Below are 27553 nucleotides of genomic sequence, written 5' to 3' on the forward strand. Positions count from 1 at the left end.
CCTTTTCCTATTAACATGCTTCAGTTAACCATTCCCATTTCCAGGCGCAGGGGCCCCCGCTGCATAAACGTTAACCTGGAGTGACATCCAGCTAGGACTGCAGCAGGCCGGCCTGCTTTTAGATGTTATTGTGCTTGAAACAAAGGGGAAAAGCATGTCCGTGCACACACATACGTATGAAACAGAGGCACAAAATCACACAAGGCGATTTGGCAGAGGGTTACCTTGACGAAGGATGATTTATTGGGTTTAAACTGTGAGTTTGGATGCTTGTGACTAAGAGGAAAAACTAAAAACAGCACAAGCCGCTCCCTGAGTACAGGAAAAAAACAACACACCAGAGGAATCAAGCTATTACTATTATTAGAAAATAACTCCCATTTAAATAGACTAAAGAACTTTGCCTCCAGTGAGTGAGGGAAAAAAACAAGCAGTAAGAGCTGCTGAGCTTGACTGAAAGTGGGGCAGTCCATGGTGGGAGTGATTGATGTGACTGGAGCCACTTCCACCATCAGAGGGGAGCTTGTAGACGTCCGTCAATGCCACTGTGCACAATGGAACATACATCGCTCAGCCTCTCGCCCGCCCTTCTGACTGCCTGGGTGACTAGCCCTCATTTTTCCTCCGCCTGTACACACCACTCACAATCAAAAGGACCTATTGGCTAGCACATGCCACAGAGGGAGATGTGGCACGGGAAGTTTGGAGGTGATACTGAATTAGGACAGGCCACCTGCAAGCCAAACAGCCGCCTCCCGAAACCCACCCACCCCCAGGTCACTTGCTATCTTCCACAGCACCAAAAAAGGCGCTGTCCACACGGTCGAGCGCTGTCGCACGGCAGTGAAAGTTTCATGTGAGTGGTCGAGCACATTTGGCAACCATTAAGCGCTAGTCAGTGTTTCTTTACAACGCAGTCCGTCAAGTAAAAAGCAACTGACATTATGGCTATTTAAGGTTAGGTTTGGGGTGAGGGTCACAATGTCTGTTCAAATAAAGAAATTTGATACAAAGATCAGAAAGGCTGAGGAGGCCATGTGGACAACATCACCATATTTCTTGTGATGATTCTATTATCAGGGAGACTGGGCTGCTGCATGTCCCGTTTTGGTAGTCTCAGACAACCTTGACACCCAACAATTGTTTCCAGAGTGCAAGGGGGAGGAGGGAGGATTTCTCTGTATGTGTTTGTGTTTTTGTACGTGTCGGGGGAAGGGGGTCTGACTTGTTGAAGGTTAACTCAAGAACATGTTCCTCCACTAGATGATCAAAACATGTCAATATCTCTCAGGTGCTTCAACACTAATCCTGTCTGAGGTGTGTCAGAAACTTATCTCTATCTCAGTCTGAGATGGAGAGCACTTAACAGGCAGTTCATTAGTTTAAGTCACTTCAGGCTCTGCTTTTTGGCTGATAAGTGACACTTATTGCCAAAGCCATCTGGATGATCTTCCCTCCCCGCAACAAACCGCCTTGCTTGGGTGAGCACCAAACATCCGTCATAACGCACCGTGTCTGCACGTCTGTCTGCGCGACTTTGTTCGAATCTGATTTTGGCATGAGCAAAAAAGGCTTCAGAGGTGAGTGGCTGCAGCTCTCTCTCACTATCTGCTGCCTGGTTCCCAAACTGGTGACAGAGAGACTCCGTGGAGGATGATCCCCCCTTCCCCTCCCCTCCCCCTCCACTCCAACAGCATCCTCCGGTGCACTCATGCAATGCAGCAGCAACACAACAGCTCTGTCAGACAGAATGCAAACACGGCCTTGCGGTGACCCGCTAAGCAGCGTGGGATCATGCTGAGTCACGACACCTGAGATCAGCGCTGGCGACTACAAATATGAAGCTGCTGCACCTTTCACCTTTTGATAGACTCTGCGGGTTACAGAAGCAAATTGCTTTCATTAAGTAATTTTGGCTTTTCAGTAGTTAAACCGATTATAAACCACATAGACCCACGCAAATAAACAAACTATTAATGTAATCGTGCTACTTTCTCATGTGACGACACTGCTGCCCATCCTTAACATGCCAATGAAATTTGTTTTAAGCTTATCTGGTTGTATTTAAATCCTTTAAGTACTAACAAAGAATCAGCCCGAGGGTGTTTCTTGAGTGACAGCTTGGGAGTTGACATGTGCACTACTGTCTGTGGGAGCAGAAATGTCCTGAACAATGTGTCTACCAGTAGGTGATTATCTCTAATTCAGTTACCATCAGTGATTCAAACTGAATCCTATTCTATGTGATACATGTGAAGGAAGTTTCTTATTATTAAGGTCAAGCACTTAAACACTTGTGTCCCATCACAATGAGAATATCAAGGTGAAATCAATTTAAATATATCTCAGCTGCTTCAAACCCTTCGGTTGCAAGCCACGGCACACTTTGTTGTCTCTGTCGATTCAGAGGCGGGGCGGGAGGAGCAGTGGCAGCTGAGGAGAAATGGAGTCCCACTGATGAATAATTTGTCTGTTTACTTCTGAGTGACACAGCGGGGTCTGAATCAAGGGGTTGCTGTCATGTTTTTCCATAAGAGAAGGCTGTCAGGAGGAGCATCACATAGAAGGACCGCTGTTCCGGCAGTGTGCCCAGTAGAGCTGTCACCGTGCCCTCAACCGGAGGCCCGGCGGCGTGTCAGAGACGGTGTCATCATTTCCATCTGACACACGGGAGGAAATTATCTCTCATGACCTCTAATTTATTGACGTTTCAAATGCCTTAATTCTTATGACTAATGCCAGATCGGCAGTTTCACCTGTCAGGCCCAAAATGAATCCATACCCCGGAGTCAGTCGTCACATTTCAGCAGGTCTTAGCGAGACATTCATTGGGCACTTTTCCATGCTCCACCTCACTGACTCAGAGCCAGGCAGCTCACAGGAGGAGTGGTAAACAGTAGTGTGAATGATGGTACGATAAATCCTGCAGGAAATCACCTGCAAAATGATCGTAATGTTACCATAGACTGTGCAGGAAATCGTTCACCTTAAATCAAATAATTTCATTGCAGAGCATCAAAGTACAGTTAAGCTGTTGTAGTCTGGAGAAATACTGTGCTTGGGAAATTATAATATATTAAAATGTACCCTAAAGAGAGATTTAATACTCTTATCAACATTGGAGTGGGCAAATATGCTTGCTTTATGCGAATATCTTTATTATGGGAAATCAATTAACAACACAAAACAATGACAATTATTGTCCAGAAACCCTCACAGGTACTGCATTTAGCATACAAACAATATGCTCAAATCATAACATGGCAAACTGCAGCCCAACAGGCAACAACAGCTGTCAGTGTGTCAGTGTGCTGACTTGACTATGACTTGCAAAAAAAAGCATGTGATTATCATAAAGTGGGCATGTCTGTAAAGGGGAGACTCGTGGGTACCCATAGAACCCATTTTTATTTACATATCTTGAGGTCAGAGGTCGAGGGGCCACTTTTAAAATGGCCATGACAGTTTTTCCCAAAATTTAGCGCAAGTTTGGAGCATTATTTAACCTCCTTCGCGACAAGCTGGTACCAATGGATTTCTTAGGTTTTCTAGTTTCATATGATACCAGAACTTTAGCTTTAAAACTGATTCCGCTACAACCTAAAAATCAGAAGTTGCGTTAATGCGTAAAAGAAATTAGTGGCGTTAAAACAAATGTCCATTAACGCGTTATTGCAATAACTTTGACAGCCCTATTTTTTTAATTTTCTACACTACATTTTTTTTTCAAGGATTGCTGTTGAAAAATTACAATGATGATACATTTTCTTCACAACTTTTATATGCAAGGAAATCAACTGATTACAGTTTAATGGCCCCGTCTAATAGACTTACTCATAATGCATTGTCAGGATACTGCTAAGTTTTAGAATACAGGGTTTAGATATACAAGGTTAGACTTCATGTTACAGGGAGAGGAAGAATCCATCTGGAATGAGAAACATGATTGAAGGTATGAAGGCTTGTCTTAATTAGTGCTCATCATACCGGCATTACATCAGTTGCAATTAGCTGAGCCAATTTCTCTTTCCAGCACAAATACATTCACATGTCACAATAGCGACTACGTCAACTGGGCACAATTAGGGAGCCTGAGTAGCAGGCTTCCTAATGTGCAACTAACTAACGGTACTGTCATCTCTCAGGGTAACAGTAGGCAGGGTGTAAGACAGATAAAAACCCCCTCATGCAAAATATGCAAAATAAAAAAAAAAGGCATCACCTAAATCTCTCTCAAAATGATGAAAACCAAACCTTTCACAATATGGTTTGGTAATTAGATGAGCCAAATCTTCTGCAGGTGATTTGCATAGTGGTCACTTGATAAATAAAGGCGCCCCTGGAAGTGACAGTATATAAATGACTTGTTTTGCAGACAGCAGATGGTGGATATCACAGGGAGAGACAAGCTCAAACTGGAAAGTACCACAATGCGTGCCAGCTGCTGCAGTCTCTGGTCCCCTTTCCCCTCTACGCAATTAAGCTATTCACGAGTAGTGCGGCCGAGCTAATAGATATTCAATTAATTCGTTAAGAACAAGAGGATTCACTCCCTCATCTATTGACTGAGTGACCTCTGCTGATTGATCAAAGGGCTCAGTTAGATTCATTGATCTGACTAAGGGAAGGAACATACAGTATATTCAGCAGCAGGAAGAAAAGAATCCTGATGTTAAGAGGATCTATGAATGATGTGGACAGATATTAAAAGACTACTGTTTATCTGTCAGAGAGGAAATTAATAACACAAGTCATCACAAAATGACGCTAATCTCAACGGAAACTCGATGACTCAGCAGCTCTGCCAAACGCTCTCACGGGTTACATCTGCATGACACAATAATTGATTGACAGATGCGTGATATGAATGCTCCCGGAGCTCCAACACATGCCAGGACAAATAGAGACAGGAAGTTGTGCCTATGGTGAATAAGAGAGAGGGGGGAGGGGCTTTGTCTCCATGGCAATGTGAGTGTGTGTGTGTGTGTGTGTGTGTGTGTGCCCTACCTCTCTGAGCGAAGGGTCAGTGATACTGTCCAGCTTGACGGAGCCCTCGTAAGTCAGGTAGTGAAAGACGTTGAGGGCACGCACTGCCTCCGGGCCTCGCTGCTTGTAGCCGAAAATAAGGTCAATCCACTGATGCAGCTGACATGACACAAACTCGCTTTCCAGGGCCTGTGAGAGGAGTACAGGGCAATTAGAGGTGAGAGGCATCAGCAGCAGCAGCAGCACACAGCACATGGGCCAAAAGACACAACACAAATTGTGCTTCCACACAAGACTGAACACAACAAAACACAGCCTACTCTACTGTACACAGATGGCCTACCAGGGCATTACATCACACCAAACATCACAAAACTAATAAAGAGTGTTGTAAGTAGGGCTGTCAATCGATTCAAATATTTAATTGCAAATAATCGCACATTTTTTATCTGTTCAAAATGTACCTTAAAGGGAAATTTGTCAAGTATTTAATACTCTTATCAACTTGGGAGTGGACAAATAATTAATGCAAATGTATGTATTCATTATTGGAAATCAATTAACAACACAAAACAATGAAAAATATTGTCCAGAAGCCCTCACAGGTACTGCATTTAGCATATAAAATATGCTCAAATCATAACATGGCAAATATGGTATCCCCTCCTTTTAATGTAACCAGCTAAATCAGGACAAGCCTCCCATATCACATTTGTCTGTCTGCTTAAAATACGGACTGACCATCTTTGCATGGAGACAAAGAAATTGGTTCAATACTAACAGGGATCCAATTTACTGTAAAACCATCCGCCGGAGCAACACTGATAAATGACTCGTGTGAGAGTGAGAAGGGAGACTTGATTTCTTGTGGGAGTGTTAGTGAGAGATTTGGGATCGGATTTAAGAATGATAATTATTATAAATATTCCCATGGAAGCCATGCAGCAGGGAGGTTTGATGTATTGTTCCACAATACGGTACAATATAATTTCCAAGCATGCTGGTGTAAGGCTTTGCTAGAGGAATTTTACACTCCTCCCCTCGCGTCAGGAATAACAGCCATTACCAACAAAGCCTGCTCGAGCACACAGAGGCAGAGTTTGCCACAGGGCATATCACTTCAATTGAAAGTGGCACATGCAAAGATGGGAAGTGGGAGGATGAGAGAGGGAAGGAGGGAGGGAGGGAGAGAAGGAGGGAAGGGAAAAAAAAAGAGGAAGAGTGAGACAGAGGGGGAGGCAGGGAGAGAGATTCACTGACAGAAATGAAATAATAGAGGAAGCAAGAGAGTGGGCTAGCTAGGGAACAGAACAAAAGAAAGACACAAAAAAATGGAGGCAGAGGACTGTGAATGTCTGGGCGTGTGAATACACTGGTCTGCGAATTGAACAATGCAACGCAGAATCACACATGTATCCTTCAACAGTGAGAAAATATCCACTGTAATCCTTGTTTTTTTTCAGTCATCCTCTCTCCTTGTTTTGGAGATGCAGACATGCTCGTAACAACTCCCAGCTTCTCCCTTCTCTCTCTCCCCTCCAACCCCCACTCTGCCGGTACACAAGCCTGATAGAGCTCAACCAGGCAGCGTGGGTAGAGCACAGGGAAAGGTCACCTCCATAAGACCAGCCCAGCTCTGTCACTCCAGCTGAAAAGGTCAAGCGTGTTCCCAGAGCCTCTTTCTACCTCTGGTCCAAAAACACTGTGGCCCCCCAACCTCAGGATACACGACCTGCACGAAACGTTGTGTGTTAAGTGTTCTAAATTAGAAAGTGGAGGCATACCACAGAGGATTTCTTTCACTCACTCATGTGAAAAATGTTTCTTCACATGTGAAATGTTCCAGTTCACATGGGATTTTTCGTTTATGAATCTTAAAATTAGGGCTGTCAAATTTAACGCAATAAGGCGTTAACACAAATTTGTTTTAACACCATTAATTTCTTTAATACATTTGCACGACTTGCGATTTTTAGGTAGTAGCGGCTCAGTTTTGAAGCTAGAATGAAGATGCTAGCATCATATTAAACTTACGCTAAATTTTGACGAGGAAAAACTGGCATGGCCATTTTCAAAGGGGTCCCTTGACCTCTGACCTCAAGATATGTGAATGAAAATGGGTTCTATGAGTACCCACGAGTCTCCCCTTTAAAGGAATGCCCACTTTATGATAATCACATGCAGTTTGGGTCAAACCATAGTCAAGTCAGCACACTGACACACTGACAGCTGTTGTTGCCTGTTGGGCTACAGTTTGCCATGTTATGATTTGAGCATATTTTTTATGCTAAATGCAGTACCTGTGAGGGTTTCTGGACAATATTCATCATTGTTTTGTGTTGTTAAGTGATTTCCAATAATAAATCTATACATACATTTTCAAAAAGGGAGCATATTTGCCCACTCTAATGTTGATAAGAGTATTAAATACTTGAGAAATCTCCTTTTAAGGTACATTTTGAACAGATACAAAACTACGATTAATTTGCGATTAATCACGATTAAATATTTTAAATCGATTGACAATCCAAATATGTATTCAAAACGCATCTGAACTGTTGTAAGCTTATGCAAGGGCCATTCATCATGTAGTTTTTGTATGAATTAGAGTTGAGCTGTTGAGTTTCTACAGTAAGTGATTCCAGATTAAAGGGAGAACAGGGTTTATCTGACGGCAAGAGACAGTCGGATCTCCATTTCTTTCTCCGTGCTGCTCCTGAAACCTGCTGGGAGTTGTGGTGGACCACATGTTGATGGGCTGTCTGTGTTGAACGTGCACGCACAGGCGTTCGCACACGTGCACACGGAAAGGGCCCTGCACGCTGCCAAAGTGACGAGGCCCGGCATTACAGAAGGTAACAGTGTAGGGCAAACTTGCCCTCAGTCCTGTCCTTTAGTGACATCACTGTGGTCAGGGGTACAGTGTTAGTATTGAGCGGTGCACTTTATTAGATGCTTCATGAATAAGACAAGGAGACACAGATGCAGGGGAAGGTTAGAGGGAACAGTGGGGAATGGATTTCTTTGCTGCTGTGAGATGGAGGCAGAAAAGCTAAATGTAAAGAATTCATTTTAAAAATACATCTAAATTACATAATCTCAACCTATTGTAGATTCTCAGTATGGTACTACAATATATACATGTTGTGGTGTATTATAAGTACAAAATACACCACAGTAAGTAACATGACATGAGTAGTGCACCTTATGAGAATGAGGATGGACTCTACTGAATAGTATAAGAGGGATGTATAAATATATCTATTAAATTAATTGTTTCTATGATTGGGACAATAATCATTATACCACAACTATTTATCTTGGTAAAAATTACAAATAGCATAGTTTTAATTTTTTATTAGCGTCATTACTGCAACCTTAATAGACAAGAAATAAAAGGAGGAGAAAGTAATGTTTTGTTGGCACAGAAAAGCAGAAAATGGACAAAAATTAGATAATATATTTGGTCATTCTTGATCTTCAGGTTTTCTAATATTTTATCTGGGTAATAAACATTTACTGTATATAAGAAGTGGACGTAGTCACCGTGACGTCATTGGTTTGTGAACTACAGTTTTGAAGCCTCGAGTTCGGCATTTTGGCCATCACCATCTTGTTTTTTTGCAACAAGAAGTGACACGAGAACGTGAAGTTAAGTACAACTGAACGCTGAATAAGACATTTTCAGGTGCCCAAAAAGGTTATAAATAACTTTGATGAACTGAAAACACACTGTGAGAGGGTTAAAGTTGTAAGACGAAAAAACACGGACTACACCCAGACCGGACAACGCCGTGGTAGCAACCTGTCAATCACAAGGTAGCCCCGCCCTAAAGCATCACCTGCTTTATGGTCTATTTGACTCTAAATGGGACCATAATTTACTAAATGTACATCATGCTGTATTGAAGAAGACTTGAAACTAGAGATTGAGACCATAAACTCATGTTTACAATGTTTACTGAGGTAATAAATCAAGTGAGAAGTAGGCTCATTTTCTCATAGACTTCTATACAATCAGACTTCTTTTTGCAACCAGAGGAGAAAGAATGCAAGTTGAAGGTACTTCAGCGTTGGCTTCACTTTTCAGACTCCGAGGTAGCCCACTGGTTTTTAATTAAAAAACTAACAAAAAGTAGTATCATATTCAGGTGTAATCATATACCATTTTGAATTTGACACATGCCTAAACCTTACCATCCTGTTGATCCTAACAAGGTCTTCAGGCTTCTTGGCCCAGGCTGGCAAGTCCACGTCACAAACCATGGTCCTGTCCTCCCTCATTCCCAGATGGTAGCCGTTGCTGTTGACAAACATCTCCGGGAGGTAGTAGAACTCTGGAATCAGTTCCTGCGTTTAAAGGGAAGAGAGATGTTCATGTTTTACAGCTCACTGACAAGACCACAACTTCTAATACCACAATACCACCGTATAATTGCCCAACAATTCAGCAAAGTGCAAGAAATAACATATGTGAGGGCAACGCCACGAAAAACAGAGAAAAAAGGCTCTGTATCCCGCCGAGATGAAGTGAGAATTCAAGGGGAAAGGTAACACAAACAAACTTAACAGCGGGCCATGAGAAGGCGGTGAGAGGTGCTAGTCCAGTTATTCCAGGCAGAGGTGTTAGGTGTGTTAAATGAAACTGGAACTGAGTTGGGTTTTTCTGCCTGGTCTCTGGGCTCTTGTGATGGGGTCAGGACCTCACAGCGGAGGGGAAGTCAGCATGGGAAAGGAGCCCCCTACATAAAGCCTGGTGTGATTCCATACACTGAAGAAGAGAGCAAATATTTACCCACGCTTTGAGACAAGACTATTCCTAAAGGAATTTATCCTGTGTTGAAAAACCATACTGGTATTTCTACATTTTTTAACCCATTAAAGGAGCAGTAGGCAGTATATCTTTGGCATCATTGGGCAAAAATTCCATAATAACCTTTCAGAATATTGTAATTCAAGTGTTCTGAGAGAAAACTAGACTTCTGCACCTCCTCATGGCTCTGTTTTCAGGCTTTAAAAAATCTAGCCAGTGACGGGAGACTTTGGCCAATCACAGGTCATTTCAGAGAGAGAGCGTTCCTATTGGCTGTTTTACAAATGCAGATACGCGTGCACGTCCCTTGAGATGGTGAAAGCCTGATTCAACGGAACATCCTGAGAAATAGGCATTAACGTAATAATAATAATATTGATTGATATTTGATCAGCGCTGCCTAGTTTGACCGCTTGGTCGGAGTTTGCGAGAGATTGACAGCCAGCTCTCATAGACAGCAGATGGACAGTGGACCTCAGATCAGCTCTTACTGCTTGTTTTCCTCCGGTCTGTGAAATCTTGCAGATGCGGTTAAGAGCAACGGAGGACACCGGAGACACAGAGGAACATGATTTTCTTCAGGTTACCTGTTTCATGTACTACTGTCAGGATATAGCGACCGTTTTATAAAAATAACTTTTTTAAATCATATTTGCTCCAATCTCGCCTACTTCAGCTTTAAGGGGCCAGTCTGTGTAACATTTTGAGGGATGTATTAGCAGAAATGGAATATAATATTCAGAACTATGTTTCAGGTGTATAATTCATCTGAAACTAAAAATTGTTGTGTCTTTGTTAGCTTAGAATGAGTCCTTTATATACGGAATCCACCATGTTGCTCCAACACGTTTTTACAGTAACCCAGAACAAACAAACCAAACACTGGCTCTAGAGAGAGCCTTTTGCATTTTTTACGTTACCTGAAGGTCACCGTAGTTCTCTGACACACTTGAAAAACTGCGGTAACGTGAGCCACAGAGTGAAAAAACGTGGTACCGCCAGCCGCCGTCGGACTTCCGTTGTCAGAAGTCAGTAGTGTTATTATGGTAAGGATGGCCTCTGAGCAAGACAAACGGTGTTACCACGGTTTTGCATTTGGCGACTCACGTTACCGCAGTCTTGGAAAGGGAGGAATGAGCGGAGGGGTACTCACTAGATGCCGAAACTAGAAATCCTACACATTGTCCCTTTAAGTACATATCATTTCTTACCTTCCAGGCAACCAATTATATATCATGAACATCAACTTGCAGAGACTTACTTGAGATAGGCAATCCACTACAGTGGACTTTTTAATGCCTTAAGTTACATACAGAGATTCAAAAACTCTCACAACATTTGTGTTTGCTTATTATTTGTCTTCCGAGTCTGTTTTTCCAAGAACACAGCTTTGCAAAACTCATGGCAGCTAACTCTGAAATGTAGATGTCAGACCATCCTTGAAAGCAAGAACACTTGGACAGACAGCACTTGCTCTCAGCTGCATTGCCTTGCAAAAATAAAAATAAGAAGAAAGGAGATGATATCTATTGACCTATCTCATAAAAGTTTTAAATTCAGGTTTAACTTTCATAGCAATCTGAAATTAAATGGTGGCTTTATGTATGCCAAGCAGTCAATCCTAAAACAGTGGCATGCTTTGGATAGGTAATGGGCTCAAAATGCAAAACTACCGATACGGTCATTTAAGAAATTAATTTAAGATAAGACATTTTAAACATATATTACTGTACGTATACTTTCTATGATTTTGCTGTCCCCACTCTGACCTCCTAATCATACAGCTCAGAAAGGATGAGTGAGTAAAGCCTCTGCACAATGAGGCATATGCACACGAGGAATGTAGATCCTCCACTCTGTCCTCATTAGAAAACATACGCACAAGACAAGTTAAATGCTGTTGTCTGTCTCCCAGCCTGAGACTATAAAGGAGGGTGCAAGACTCCTTATATCAGGCTTGTTTTATGAATGCAGTGTTTGTCAGATTCAGTAGTTTTATATCGCCTATGGGAAACATAACGTGCGGAGCTTTTAGGCCCCCATAAATCACTGGGTTTTGATAGAGCGAGTTAGCATGACATGGTACAGGCCAATAACACCGCTGGTCTGCTGTTGGTCACATTTCACCCTTCGCACACGACAGGGAAGGGAGTAAAGTAGCCATTCCTCTCTGCTTCCCCTCTGTCTCTCACATACGCACACACACACAGACACACAACCACACTTTCCCTCCACTTTTTGGTTTGTAAACTTCCTGCCGTAACTCACCGCCAAGCCGTTAAAACTGCCAGCTCTGTTTTCAAGCCACCCTCCCATGGCAGCCATTAATTCTGCAACAGCATCGTAATGGGCTAACAAGTCAATCACACATGCCTCCATTGCTTTACACTGTGTCACCTTAATGACATGTTCGTCAAAATCTGTCACCAGTGGAGTGCTGCTGGATTCCTTCAGACAGCATGGTGGCAGTTTGTGTGTGTGTATGAGAGAGTTTGTCTGCGTGTGTGTGTGTGTGTGTGTGTGTGTGCCCACTGCTTGCAAGAAGAGTCTGCTTCTCTCTCTGCCCATGGTGGCTGTGCCAGCTTAACATAACTGTGTGTGCAACATAGGAATAAATGAGAGGTATGGATGCACAATAATGACGGGGTGGTCGAGGAGGTGAGGGCTTGGTCGGCGCAGGATTGTTTCCATTTGACTTGCTCTTTTAGGAGGTCATCCCCATCAGGGGTTCAGCCTCCCTTGGTCTTGTCGTCATTACTGCTGGAGGAGGCCGGGGTTAATGAAGGAGAGACCCCGGTAAAAACAAGCTGCCTTTTAATCAGAGGCCTGATGGGCCGCTCGGAGTACTGGGCCGAAGGTGACCTTAACCCCGGACTCAGTCTCAGTCGCTACGTGGTGGCCGTGCATGGCATTTGTGTGTCTGTCTACATGTTTGGCTGCCTTTCATTTGGCATGCTTGGAAACCTGTGCTTTCATTTTATTTTGTGTTTGATGGGATTATAGTGAGCAATGCCCTTTTATTATAAAGTATGTTCAAGATTACAAATTTAAAAAGAGCTTAGGTTGGAAGGTATGCAAAGAAAAATAAGAGAACTAACTGTAATATAAATTATTATAAAAATGATCACAGCAATTGTTAACAGTCATTATAGTGGCAGTGCCTCGACGTTTACCACGTTGCACCATGAGTAAACCAAACAAGCTCTTGCGTAATATTTTCCTGCTTCTAATACATTATGAAATACTGTTAGTAATCCAGCATTGTCCTCCACAGTACAACGCCTCTCCTAATAGATCAGTAACCATCCTATGTGTGTAAAAACAAATGCATGCAGACGTACAAGTAGTTGAAAGTAGGCTGTATTTGTTAACAGGGTGGCGTCTGACTATTCAGCTGTTCGCTGGCTCGCAGCTTTCTGCCTCTGCCTCGCGTATCTGGCTGCTCTCCCCCAGATCCTGGCGAGTAAAAGCCCTGTCCGTACATAAAAGACTACATTTTAAATAGCTTTTGTCATTAATGCTTTATTAATTGCCTGGGGCGACGCTAGCCGATGCAGGGTGTGCTGGAAATGTATGACACTTTGAGGTCAGTGCGTATTCCTGCTGCGTGTTATGCAGTGGGCAAAATGGAGGCGAATCAGCAGGGTTCAGCGTTTTCGGTGACTGCTCGGTGGATTTGCGGAGGGGAGGGCTTTGTCTTTCTCTCAGACACAGCCTTTGTTCAAACTCATGAGTGCTTTCATGCACAGATACAAGATCAGTCTACCTCTGAGATAGTTTGTTTTCTGCATGAAATAAATCAAATGTGCATTTCTAAGTGCTTAGGGTATTCCTGTACACTCTGGGTCTTTGTGATTCGCTGTTTGGATGAGGCATTTATAATTAATGGTATATATTTTTGCAGTAGCGTTGAAACACATTGGCTGAGGAGGGGAGCAGAGAGAGGCTTTGTATGGTTATATTGCCAATTATACCTACTGTATAGTTGCAATTTTGCTGGTAGATATGTTGTGCAATATTTACTATCATTGTCCTCTGAATTAGATACCCACAGGTCCATAACACCAGCGTGAAGAAGGTGTCTGACAAGGAAATATATAGATAATAATCACATGTTTAACTTCCACTTGTTTAAAGGCACAATTCTCTATCCCTGTGTATCCGTATAAATGTAAACCATGGATTGTACTATTTGCTTTTCTTGTGATAACTCACCTTTACATCTGAGGTGTCCCTCTGGCAGTTTCTCCAGGAGCGGGCAACGGCTGAATAGGTGCGGTCAGGGTGGTCGAATTTGTTGTTATTGGCACTGAGGAGGAACGTGGTGAAGGGCTCCTACAGAGAAAGCAAATCAGACATCACAAAGATCAAAGATCTCCACCCAAATCTAAAGTCATCATCATCATCATCTTTTCCACCCTCTTGATCTGCGTTTCAATTGCAACCATCATAATCAAAATAATGAAAATCTCAGTACTGTTTTGAATTTACTGGATCACCATGCATCTTATTAAAATGCACATGAATATTCTGAATTATTTGCATTATTTCACTGTTATTCTTTTCTGCAGCAGATTAGGGCATCTCTGCAGAGATCAGTCATTCATTGTATCCAAGCCTGGGGGAGAATTAATTAGCGTTCTTCCTGCGTACAGTAAGCCATAATGATAATTGGCTCAAATTTGGTTTTCTCAGCCTGCGATGGCGACCATGGCCGGTTGTAGCGGATGGATCACTCACCAGAGGAAGAAAGGGATTGTGGGAACAAACCCACAGAGGCCAATCTAGCTGCTGTCAAGGGAGCTCCCTCAGTTCATCAGCCCTTTTCCTACTAATGATGGGGGAGGAGGAGAAATACAGTACAAACTCCCCGTAAAGCTCGTTCAAATTAATAAGCCGACTTCAAAATCAAATGTTCACCGACTCAAAGGAGCCGTGCAGGTCTGTTTTGCGGGGAACAGATTGGGGAGAGAGTGCGTGTGCCTCCTTCTTCTCTTGCAGAGTAAATGAGGACAGTGCTCAGTAACCTTGATGGACATGTCTCCAGTGCTCACTGGGTTGCCTGAAACACATAAACCTGTCACAGCAGCCTCTGTAAATCATTACCCAGCCACTCTTTATTTAGTTCACATATGCCGGTTTACTGGCCTGTGAAATGTGTTTTCTGAGCGCCATTGGTCCAACTCAGGCCCAATCAAATTGAGATGTCGAGCTGTTTCCTGTGCAGAAGCCGACAGACCTCAAAGTAACAGCATCATCAAGTCTGACAAGTGACAATCAACTAATGCAGACTCAAAAATGAAAAGCTGTCTGAAGATGTGGGTTCGGCTTCATTCCTATTCAGATGCCTGACTAATGTGGGGATTTTGAACACGGTACAATAATGAGTGTGAAGGTGGTTGAACGAGTGATTTGACTCACTATTCTGACAAGCCAGTGCAGGGTGGAGGCAGCTGTGGAGTAGTGGAAGTTGTAATGACAAGGTGGCGTCTGGTCGTCTTCCCAAGTCTCGTAACGTTCAGCGTAGAAAGCTGCACGCTTCGGATTCAGAGCACCAACAGGCTGCAAAGAAAATATGGAAATAAGAGGTTCAGTTTTGGGAAATAAGTAATTTGCTCCTTATTTGCCCGTGTAAGAAGTAAAACAAAAGTTTTTCCCCTCAAAGCAACCCTGAAGAAATTGTACAAGTTTCCTATTGTAAACATGTGTAAGTCAACTTCAACTTTATATACACTTATGATTGTACAAATTTCATATTTTAATTGACTTTCAAGCTTGACAACATTCACTGTTGTATTTGTTTTCTATAGTATATACAAAACTGTGTTTGATGATATTTATTGTAAATTAGGAGTCTTAAATTTATCCCCTCTTCCTTTGTTGATGCTTCCCTTCTTTAGAGTTTCTGACATGCACATGTGGCTAACATTATCCAATAAATAGAAGACATTCTCACTGGTAAAACTCTTAATAAGGAAGATAAACCTTCATACAAAGCATGCAGCTCGGGTGCTTTACCATTAAAACAAATAATAAAACAATAAAAGCTAAAACTACAAAACAAAAACACTCTTTAAATATTAAAGCAAAAGCAGAAAGCCAAAATTTACAAATTTAAATTCTTTGTTTATATCTGTATTGATACCTATCATGCCCAATATATTACACAAAACCACAACAACTAAAGTACAGCACACTATCAAAGTGACCAACCCGTTGTTATATTGACATCAAACTGAATAATGAACCTCTATGTATCCTTGAGGGTCATGTTTACATGAAAAACACCTCTGTAGAATTCAATTTGTCTTGACAACCAGTCCCTACTTGAAAATAGATAAAAAGTCAAAATTAGGTCAAATCAAAAATAGTAATAGTAGTGACATAGTAGTAACTCATTTGATGTCAAAGCTAGGCTAAAAGTTCTAGTCACCAATATTCTGGTCTTCAAACTGTTCTGGGTTTGGATCAAAGAAGAAGAAGTATTTGGTTCAGTGAGCAGCAGAAAGTCTGAAGATCTGAGTACTATACCAGGCTCATGTCTTGGCAGCGTATTAACGATATACAAAAGACAAGTCTGTGATTTATAGACAAGTTCAAGGATTTTTAAATCTATGTTATGAGTAACTGTAAGCCAGTGTGAGTGCTCTATTACAGAAGTGATATGAGCTCTTTCCTTTGCTCTTACTACCTTCTCATCACAACCACACAGTCAGATTTAAATTACATTTCTGTGTCATTGGGTTTGTAAAAAACTACACATTATGTGTAGTTGCTCCAATATAATGCTTGTTGAAATACTGGAAACAAGGGCTGTTGTCATTTTCAGTAGGGCTGCCCCGTCTTAGTCGACTAATCGGTCGTTTTGGTCTTAGTCCACTAAGATTTCTTTAGTCGTTTATTCTTTTTTTTCCACACTAAATGACTTATTTCCAAGAAACTTAAGAGCACATCTCTGGTAAACACAATATTTAAAGAGGTGCTTTTGTGTAATTCTTTGTGGAGGAACTCAATTTTACAAATCCACAGATTAAATCAACTAAAGGATAACTAAACGTGTTCGTCGACTACAATTTCTTTGGTCGAGGACAGCCCTAATTTTCAGTGACACTTATAATTGCAAGCCAGTTACACCTCTGAAAAATTATAATTGACACTCTGACAAGTTTGGCTTGTAGTCACAAGCCAATGCTTTAATATGTTAAGTAATTAGGGGTAATTTACACTATAAAAAGTATGAAGATACGTCTTTGTGTAATCCATTGTTTTTGTTTTTACAGTGTACCATCAGATTTTATAATCTCTTTTTTCAAAACAAAAAAAGCCTCTTCACTATTAGTAAATCCTTCTATGAAACATCAGGGCTAAACGTTAGCTAGTCTGACTCATATAACATACTTCATTTGACTTCCTTATTGGACAACCACACAAGTCACACTCAAAGCCTCATGCAAGAGGGTTCTGCCTTTTGTTTTTTTTTCTGCATGAACCACCCAGTGCTAATCTATTTAGAGTCTCAAAATAGAAACTGTTACAGCTAACAGCAGGTCTCATGACCAGTCTTCCATCTAAATCAAATTTTAATGAGCATGCGGCTATATGACAGTCATGACAGGATTATGGGAAATATTCACTCCATAAAATAGATTATTAAAGTGCAGAAAAGCAGCCATATAAAATTCATATTTTTGTGTAGATCATAGCAAGTGATTTTTTCTTGTACGATGATTTGCATGTGTCACCTTTTGGCTGCATGATTGCAATCTGTAATATAGCAGCAGAGTTTTGGCCTGGTGACACAGACCGTTTGCTGCCAATAATGTCATCGTGTAGCGGGTGATGTGATGTGATGGTCCAAACGCATGGCTGCAGTGAAATTAATGAAGACCATGCAGCTACAGTACTTTGATTTACAGTTAAACATATTTTGTTGGGTGCATGGTGTAAATTACTGCTTTCCTATTTCTTGTGCTATGGACAGCACAAGGAACAGGAAAGCATAATTGAGCATAATTAAGATCGACTTGCAAAGTCTTAGAAGCTCCCCATTAGGCTGCATGTGGTGAGGCCGGCAGAGAGGCTGGGGGAGAGTTCAGGCCAGTCAAGGAGCTTTACTCTGGGATTTGTCTGTCAGACCCCATTATTCTCCTGAACCCTAAAAATGTCCTGTTGCGCTGTCTTCTGTCTGAAATTTACAAGGGTACGGTGGCAGGGGTGAGCAGGGTGGCGCGCTGAGGATGGAGGGAGGAGATATGAGCGTCTCCTGCTAAATGTTGTGGATAATCCACGTGGATTAACCCTGGCTGACCTGATTTACACCCAACGCACCCACCGAGCCAAACATGTTACTCAGCACTGCTACTCCCATATGTGTTCAGAGACCTTCTGTGCTACTGGACATTACTGATGGTAGTTACCATGATCTATGCAATATAGTGCAATATGGCAACATCACAAGATATGGTCTTAAATCACCAATCAGAAAAACTGAATCATGACTGAAAGTTTGAATGTTATACAGTATATGTTGGGAATGCTAAACCAAACCATAAAAAAGAGCCATTTATTGACGTACAAACCAAACCATGGGCGTATTGAACCGTTGCACCACTACTAAATACAGGCCTGCTAATTATCTGATGAGGTGCCAGAGACATAGAAGAGGCAATTATCTGAACACAGGCCTATTTGATGTCATGTATAAAATCAGTGTTATGGCTTCATATACTATACAAACATCATTTATCTTATTTATTTTTTTATTTGATGGGGATAGAGCATGTTAATGAACATCTGTATAAAATACAGGATGTAAACATGCAGGAGTTAGAAAGGAGGCAGATTTTTATCCTTAGTCCATAGGCAGGTAACAATATACAGATACAATAGACGACAGATACAAATATACAATACACACAAGTAAAAAAGACAAAATACATTATGCAACATATCAAGTTTAAAGCGATCGCAGTTCTGATTTGCCTTAAGCCATTTTTTTGAGATTGGTCTTAAAAGTGGAATATGTAGGGCACTCCCTTCAGTTCATTCATTACTATCAATCTATTTATATATTTTGGAGTTCAAACAAATTGGAAATAGTTATATTTTTCTTCTCCAAAATGCGCAAAGCAAACCGAACCGAGACCGTGACCCAAAAAAACGCAATACAAACCCAACCGTGGGTTTTTCAGCTAGCATTTATTGCAAAAAAAAAATATTTTTTCTACCATATCATTTTCCTATTTTTAATATGAGAAGTAGAGGGAAAACCCATTTTCTAAAAAGCTTTTGATAATCATAAAAAGTCCCTTATTCGCTGATCTGCAACAACAATTATTGTGAGGATATAAGAAAATAATAGCATCACTATATTTATTCGACATCCATCCAATTATTTCATAGTTAGGCCAAACCTTGGATAGCGTGGTTAATTATTTAACCGCCGCCTCAGTAATAATTTCAATATCATACTGACACCATCATTGGGTTTTTGCCCTTTGGCGGCTGTTTCATTTTCATGTGTTCTTAAGGCAACAAAATGACTCCCATTAAACATACGTTTAGTGGTGAATAAATTGCTTTCTCTGCCTTTTCAATCACCCTGTCCAATATAAGAGCCTCGGAGGCATATTGGCAGTCAATATTAATATACTCAGTACCACTGACTCAGTCACTGAGGGGAGAGGGAGGCTGGTAATGTAATCAATGGCAGCTTTTCCACCTGAAAGCTGCAGCTCAGAGGTCACAAGAAATAAAATAAAAGCCCTCGATTCAAAATTCACTCATTCTAACGTTATTAAAATCACACTATTATTCTTTTGGCTGGGCGCAGCTTGTATGCAACCTCAGTGCGACAGACAGACTCTCTCGGTCATTTTGAAGATTAGTCATATCCATGTGTGGTACGGTGCACATGCCTGAAGCTCTAAGTCAAAATTAAATGGGGCCGTTTTTTTCTGGTTCTTCCTTAGAATTTAATGGCAGTCCACATCAGTGTTAGCACAATTGAATAGACTGAAAGAGAAGTTTATTGAGATCTGCATAGATTTATGGGGTGATAATGGCCTTGCATGTGACGTCTTGGCCCAGCTGGATCGGGGTGCAAGCCACAAGACGTCTCGCACTCTGTAAAACCGCCGCTAGTGGAACTAATGCAGGTTGGAGCTGGATGAAAGATCCAGGTGATACATGTGACAGAGGGAGAGGAATGAGGAAAAGTCAGCAGTGGGTAAAAGTAATGTGTAAAAGAGAGGAATAAGTAAACAATTCACATAGAAAGGTATTAGAATCAAAGATTTTGATTTCCAGTGTTATTAAATGTTTTACTTGCCCGGTTAAATATCATTGTACCAGAAGAAGCTGGAAAACAAACTAAACCATAATAGCATAGTCAAGAGAGTGTGATATGAAACATATAATTGTGCTCAAAGGGATATTACAAGCCGACATTACAGTTTTTTTGGTACATGCAAAAAGTACATCTCGACTCTATTTCGCTGCCACCAACCTCTCAACCTTTAAAGCAACCACAAACACGTCTTAAATGAAACACCAAGTTACAGGGAAGGAATCCGAAGACATGTTTACTGACAAGTTATATCCCATTAATTCTGCTATTTGGCGCTACATAAATGAGGGAAAAAATGTTCTCACAGTGTCCCCCCGTCGTTCAGCTGTGTAAGCATAAATATAATAAGACATTTTCTATGTGACTTGTGGAAGTAAGAATGCTTTTATTTTGTTTTTCTAGAATACTTGCGTGGTTGCTGAGCTAGGATAATTATACTGACTGCATTGCAAAACTTGGATCAGTTCACCTACATTATTCTTTGTCACAGGTTGCTGTCATCTTAAAGGGAATATGCACCTGGCGTATTGTTGAACGCTGCTCAAATTGGGACTGTTATACCGCAAATATACACCAAACTCAATGAAATGTAAAAAAAAAAGAAAAAGACAACAACAAAATATAAGTAAAGTAAAGTAAAACTAACATAAGGCCAAGTGGCTATTTCCCAGGTAATTAATATAGTTGCATTGATGCAAATAATAAAGCAAATGTATATTTACATGTAAGGTGCATGTATAGACATATACGGAGGGGCGACAAATTAAGGAAAAAACTAAATGAAAGCAGATGGAAAGCGGAAGTAAACTTCAAGCTGTTCTGGTGGCTTGTGGTCCTGTTTGCATATAAAGTTTGGGTTGTAAACCAAAGTGCTGAGTGTCGGTTAGTAGTGAGCTCATTGTATCCCACCAAAGTCAACATGAGACTAGAGACGACCGTGAGTCTTATGGCTGGTTGTATTGTCTCCTTGTGCAAGGATGAAGAACTGGGAACTTTGTGTCCCAGTTCTTTATCAATATGACTTTGTCATATTACAAATGCACAATGGTTGTGATTGCAGTTCCAATTAAAACATGTGATGGCTATCAACGCGCAGTCTCAGCTCAATAATTCGGTGGAATCTTACAATCTTGTATATTAATTGAGATGAACATTTGTCCTAACTGTCACTGTCTTAAATGCACCAAATGTGTCATATAGGGCTGTCAAAGTTAACGCAATAATAACATGTTAATGCAAATTTGTCTTCACGCCACTAATTTCTTTAAAGCATTAACGCAATCTATCTTTGGGAGGTTGTAGCGGGCTCAGTTTCAAAGTTAGAGTGAAAATACTGCTATCATGTAACCTAAGGAATCCATTGGTACCAACCGTGTCATACTAGCTTGTCGCGAAGGAGGTTAAAAAATGCTCAAGCTTAAGTGTGGCGAGGAAAAACTGGCATGGCCATTTTCACATGTGTCCCTTGACCTCTGACCTCAAGATATGTGAATGAAAATGGGTTCTATGGGTACCCACGAGTCTCCCCTTTACAGACATGCCCACTTTATGATAATCACATGCAGTTTGGGGCAAGTCATAGTCAAGTCAGCACACTGACACACTGACAGCTGTTGTTGCCTGTTGGGCTGCAGTTTGCCATGTTATGATTTGAGTTTATTTTTTATGCTAAATGCAGTACCTGTGAGGGTTTCTGGACAATATCTCTTATTGTTTTGTGTTGTTGATTGATTTCCAATAATAAATATATACATACATTTGCATAAAGCAGCATATTTGCCCACTCCCATGTTGATAAGAGTATTAAATACTTGACAAAACTCCCTTTAAGGTACATTTTGAACAGATAAAACATTTGCAATTGATCACGATTAACTATGGACAATCAATTGTACAATGTACAATCATGTGTTTAAATATTTTAATCAAGAATCAGTCGTCTCTAGTCTCATGTTGACTTTGGTGGGATACAATGAGCTCACTACTAACTGACACTAAACACTTTGGTTTACAACCCAATCTTTATATACAAACAGAACCACAAGACCACCAGAACAGCTTTCATTTTCATTCCGCTTTCCTTCTGCTTTCATTCAGTTTTTTCCCTAATTTGTCGCCCCTCTGTATATGTCTATACACGCACCTTATGTATACATATACATTGAATTTGTTTTATTATTTGCATCAATGCAACTATTAATTACCTGGGAAATGTTTAGCTTTACTTTACCTATATTATGCTGTTTTCTTTTTTTCCATTTCATTGAGTTTGGTGTATGTCATAAATATGGTGTATTCTGTATAGAATCAAATAACACTGTCCAAAAATGAATGTTTATGTATATGCTTTTGTTTTGTCTATGAAAAGACAGCTAAAACTATGAGGAGAATGTATGATTGATTAGCTGTTCAAGGGAAATAAAACCCCATTTATGATAAGATAGCATAAGCACTTCAGTGGTCCTTTAGTACCTTTATTCCTGTCATAGTCACATCTGTTAATAATACCAAATCAGGCTTTGCTTACCTCTATTCAACAAAGAATAATCACCTCTTCCCTTTTCCCTGCAGTGCATATCATACTGATCACAGACATAAGACAATGAAAACAACTGGTTCAGACAGTTCCACACTTGCTCCTATCCGAGTTCATTTCTTGTATACACCTGACCCAGTGAAATACATCAACACAACTAAACAAAGTATGATCAAACTTAGATTTGGCTTCAGATTCAATCAGGATCATTTCTGGTGTTGCATTCCAAATGCAGGAAATGAACGCGTCTGCTGGTGGACGAGTGTGCAGTGAGAGTACCTCCATTCGCTTGGTTATGTCTAAGCTACCTCCCAAAGAGACGCATATTGCATTTTATATTTCAGAAGTAATTACATTACAGTATGTTGCTATGGTGCTCTGTCAGGAGAAGTCACGGTCACTTTTGCTTGCCTTGTCAGAGGCCGGGCTGCATGCAGCTCCAGTCTAATGCAATCACGTTGCTCAAGCTCAAGATAAAGCAGATGTGCTCCCAAACAGCCTGACTGGAGTGGAAGTGAGGGTGACGAATGCTCCACTATGGAAAGAAAAGTGTGGAGGGGGCCTTTACAGCAGCTAAGCTCTGTCTTCAGTGTTTCTGGTGGAGATGCTCAGCTTTCACTGAGTGCCACAGCAGAAGCTTTGAGAAGGAAACGGATTAAAATAGGTTTCTGTATCTCTGCACAGCTCATTCAAAGTATACTTATAAGAGTAAATCAACATCATCACCATTATTTTAGTCATTTTAAGAAAGGTGAAAACGTAAGTAAACTAGGACTGTCAATCGATTTAAAGATTTAATTGCGATTAATCGCATGATTGTCTATAGTTAATCGTGATTAATCGCACATTTTTTATGTGTTCAAAATGTATCTTAAAGGGAGATTTGTCAAGTATTTAATACTCTTATCAACATGGGAGTGGGCAAATATGCTGCTCTATGTAAATGTATGTATATATTCATTATTGGAAATCAATTATCAACACAAAACAATGACAAATATTGTCCAGAAACCCTCACAGGTACTGCATTTAGCATAAAAATATATGCTCAAATCATAACATGGCAAACTGCAGCCCAACAGGCAACAACAGCTGTCAGTGTGTCAGTGTGCTGACTTGACTATGACTTACCCCCAAACTGCATGTGATTATCATAAAGTGGGCATGTCTGTAAAGGGGAGACTCGTGGGTACCCAGAGAACCCATTTACATTCACATAACTTGAGGTCAGAGGTCAAGGGAGCCCTTTGTAAAATGTAAAACTGAGCCCGCTACATAGTAAAATCGCAAGTTGTGTTAATGCGTTAAAGAAATGTGTGGCGTTAACGCAATATCGCGTTAACTTTGACAGCCCGTGTGAAAATGTATGTAAACACTTTAAATGACGTGGGTTGTGAAATGCTCTCGCGTCACATTTGGGTGTTGCTTGCCACTTGAAATGATATTTTACAGTGGATGAAGAAGCACCGTGTTAAACCCCATCTGCGTCTTTCTCCTTCTTATGCAAATGTATGAATTCCCTTCACATCGTTTAACAGCAATGAGGAAGTCTCTATCATCCTCTTGTCACTCCATCAAGAAATAATCATTAGAATCTAATGAAACACTTCACTGCATGAATGTGTATGACATCCAAATATGCAGAACTCTGGCCCCCGAGGCAAAGCAGTGCAGTGTTCAATAGCACTGTTCAGACCTGACTGAATGCCCAACCAGCAGGTAATTGTAGGTGTGTGAAGACGGTTTGGGAGGATATTATTTGGAAGATCACTACAGAGCTCCAGCGATTTGAACAATACTGTCCATCAAGTGAAAGTCACCTGTTATTAACAAACAGGTCTCAGGTATGACTCTGCTGTGTGGGAAAGAAAGCCTCCCAGATTGCGCAACACAAGCGTGGGATCATTTCAGAATAATTTAGGAGTATTAATGATGCTTCAGTTCATAGTCTATTATTTAGCTGCAGTTATAAATTAGCTTTATACATTGTATTGACCTGAGAGTAATAATATGACAATTTATCTTCATAATGCTGCAGCTCCCTGAGCTCTGGAGTGAAAGGTGATATTACATGAGCTAATTTGGTATTATTCAACTGCAGAAAAAAAGAGATAAACATACAAATAAAAACAGGAAATTAATTTTAAAAAGCTTAAAGGGTAAGTTTTTACATATCTAAACGTTTTTTAATCGTTTTTTATAGCCAATGTGTGAACAGGTTGTAACCTTCTGCGACTTTCTGGGTTTCTTCGATCAGCCTGTAGACTGCTTTTAATGGGAAGTATGCAGGCCTGTTTTTCCGGGTAAATCCAACTGATGTTACGTCATGCACGCTTGCATGTGCCTTTACTCTCTTCAGCAGCTCCGCTACAGGGCTAACAGTGTGCAACGATAGCTAATGTTTGGTTAGAAATGGAGTCCACTAACGGCAACAAACCACCAGACCCCCACCACAAACTCAGACTCCAACACAAACTCCACGGAAGCACAAAAAGAGAAAGTTCTATCTAGTGAGGCCCGTCTTGCAAAACAAGAGTGTGACCGATGTCGGCGGGGAAAACTAGGATCAACTTAGGCCGGGCCTTCGATTCATTGGGGGGACCTTCGTTTGGTTTTGGGTATCAAAAAAGAACCTGAACTGGGAAAATTCCTATTGGACCGGTAAACTAACATTACTGGCAAGCATGTGAAATATATAGTGATATTGTGGTTTAAGCTGGCTAATGTTGCTAACATTAATCAACATGATGCCTGTCAATCACATTGAGTCTCTTGTGTGTCGCCTCACTGTTTTGACCGACGCTCGCTCACGTCTACGTAGTGCGAGTGCGAGCAACAGGACACTGACTGTCGTTGACTTAACGGCCACAGGTGTCGCTGTTAACAAGCTATTTCTTACATCTAGCCCCTTTAATGTAGTAACCACTACGGCTGGGTATTGAACCACAATGCTTCTTATGAACAGACTGATGTGTATCCAAGTACTTAAAACTGGCATTGAATGCTTTGTTAGATTTGCACTCTTCTTTACTTCGTCTTTAATCAGACAGTTGTTTAAATCATAATTTTGTTCTTATATTATTTAAGCAATGTTCTTATGACTGTTTGTGGGAAACATTGAATATTTGAGGCTTCTTTTGTGAAAAGACAAAGGATTTTGCAGAAAAACATCATATTGTTATTGGTACTGAAACATGGGTATTGTATGAAAACATTTCAAAGGACACCCAGCCTTAGTTACCATACACAGCCTGTGTGGTACACAACCACACCCACTGGACACACACCTCAGAGAGACACACACAGCCCTAATATACAATGAACATGTCTCTGGAGACTGTGCTGCTACCTCTGATCCATAATTGAACAAAAGGGCAGACCAAGCAGAGAGGAGAAGTGTGTGTCTATGGGGGGGGGCTCTGTCCCTCCCTGCTACACTAGCTGTGAACTTTTGGAGCTATGAGAGCCCCGGGGTTCCAAGGACAACTGTCAGGAGACACGGGCTGTGAACTCATGCTAATGAAGGCAGCTCAGCCCTGTAAACAGCATGGGAGGATGTCACTGGAATACATTACAATACATAACTGTCTCCCCAGGGCAGGAGGTTTGCACATGGCTCAGGCGTGATCACCCCCCCCCCCCAACACACACACATGCATACACACACACACACACACACTCACATCCTGTGGCTCTCTCAGCCCACCTGGATGCCCCACAGGCCGGAGCCGCCAAGAGCAGACAAGTGCCGAGGTGACGGTGAGCTGTTTGTCCAAAACATTCTGGGTTTACTGAAATGTGAAGAAGAAGTGCTCCAGAGCGGCGGGTGCTCGTTTTTCAAACACACAACACTCTATCAAACTCGTCCACGAACGCTTTGAGTGTTTCACAGTAACTTCCTTTTTTTCCCACTTCAAAGTTCTCCTCCTCTCCCACTACAAAACGCAGCACACGCATGCCTTGAAAAGCTGAAAATTGATACAAACTGTTGAGAACTGAGACGGCGAAGTGAGGCTCTTATTCAGAATGTCGGCGCTTTGAGGGAAACAAGGGGGAATGAGGGAGCGATAAAGTGAGAGAGAGAGAGAGAGAGAGAGAGACAGAGAGAGAGAGCTCAGACAGGAATGCGACTGTTTTCAGGTCAGTGAGCTGCAGTTTGCATGTGCAAGAGAGAGAAAGAGACAGAGAAAGAGAAGGGGGGGGTGGTAAACAAGTAAACCAGGCCACAGTTTGTGGTAGAGTGATCTGCTGCCTTTTCCTCTTCAGTCAAAGACAGAGTAAACCGAATGCTGAACTTTATCTCCCAGGGTTGAGGGGCATTAGTGTCATTGTGTCTGGGCTCTCTGATTTGGCAGCGTTAGCAGGACTCTCGCTTCTGCACAGCTTGATGCATTTTTGACCCGCCACATTTAGAAAGACTTTCACCGCAACACTGTGCTCATGACCTGCTCTTATCAGTTCATCAACCTTGAGAGTCTAGTTCAAGCAGAAACTTAAATTATTAAATGAATATGTTTTATTCATAAAATTACCAGCTATGACTTTGACATGAGTATTAGTGTGTAGAAATGTGTTAGAAAAAAAACTAGGGCTGGGCAACAATTCAGTATGAATTTTATAGTGTTGTTATGACCATACAGTTCAAATTTTTCTTAGTTTTGTTATTAAAAACCAGTGGGTTACCTCGGCGTCTGAAAAGTGAAGCCAATGCTGAAGTGCCTTAAACTTGCATTCTTTCTAACAGCCAGCAGGGGGCGACTCCTCTGGTTGCAAAAATAAGTCTGATTGTATAGAAGTCTGTGAGAAAATGAGCCTACTCCTCACATCATTTATTACCTCAGTAAACATTGTAAACATGAGTTTATGGGCT

General features: G+C 41.2%; 1 protein-coding gene across 7 annotated transcripts in view; it reads right to left on the bottom strand.

Annotated features, from left to right (window-relative positions):
- Positions 1 to 27553, bottom strand: part of nbeab (neurobeachin b) — a 287636-nt gene that overhangs the window by 17817 nt on the left and 242266 nt on the right. For all 7 annotated transcript variants that reach the window (XM_037774340.1, XM_037774339.1, XM_037774338.1 and 4 more), the window contains 4 exons: positions 15221 to 15361; positions 14015 to 14134; positions 9184 to 9336; positions 5008 to 5175 (listed from right to left, as the gene is read on the bottom strand). In XM_037774340.1, the coding sequence (XP_037630268.1) occupies positions 5008 to 5175; positions 9184 to 9336; positions 14015 to 14134; positions 15221 to 15361 (582 nt within the window). The remainder of the gene's footprint in view (positions 1 to 5007; positions 5176 to 9183; positions 9337 to 14014; positions 14135 to 15220; positions 15362 to 27553) is intronic.

This window comes from Sebastes umbrosus, chromosome 7, assembly GCF_015220745.1.
Source record: "Sebastes umbrosus isolate fSebUmb1 chromosome 7, fSebUmb1.pri, whole genome shotgun sequence".
NCBI lineage: Eukaryota > Metazoa > Chordata > Actinopteri > Perciformes > Sebastidae > Sebastes > Sebastes umbrosus.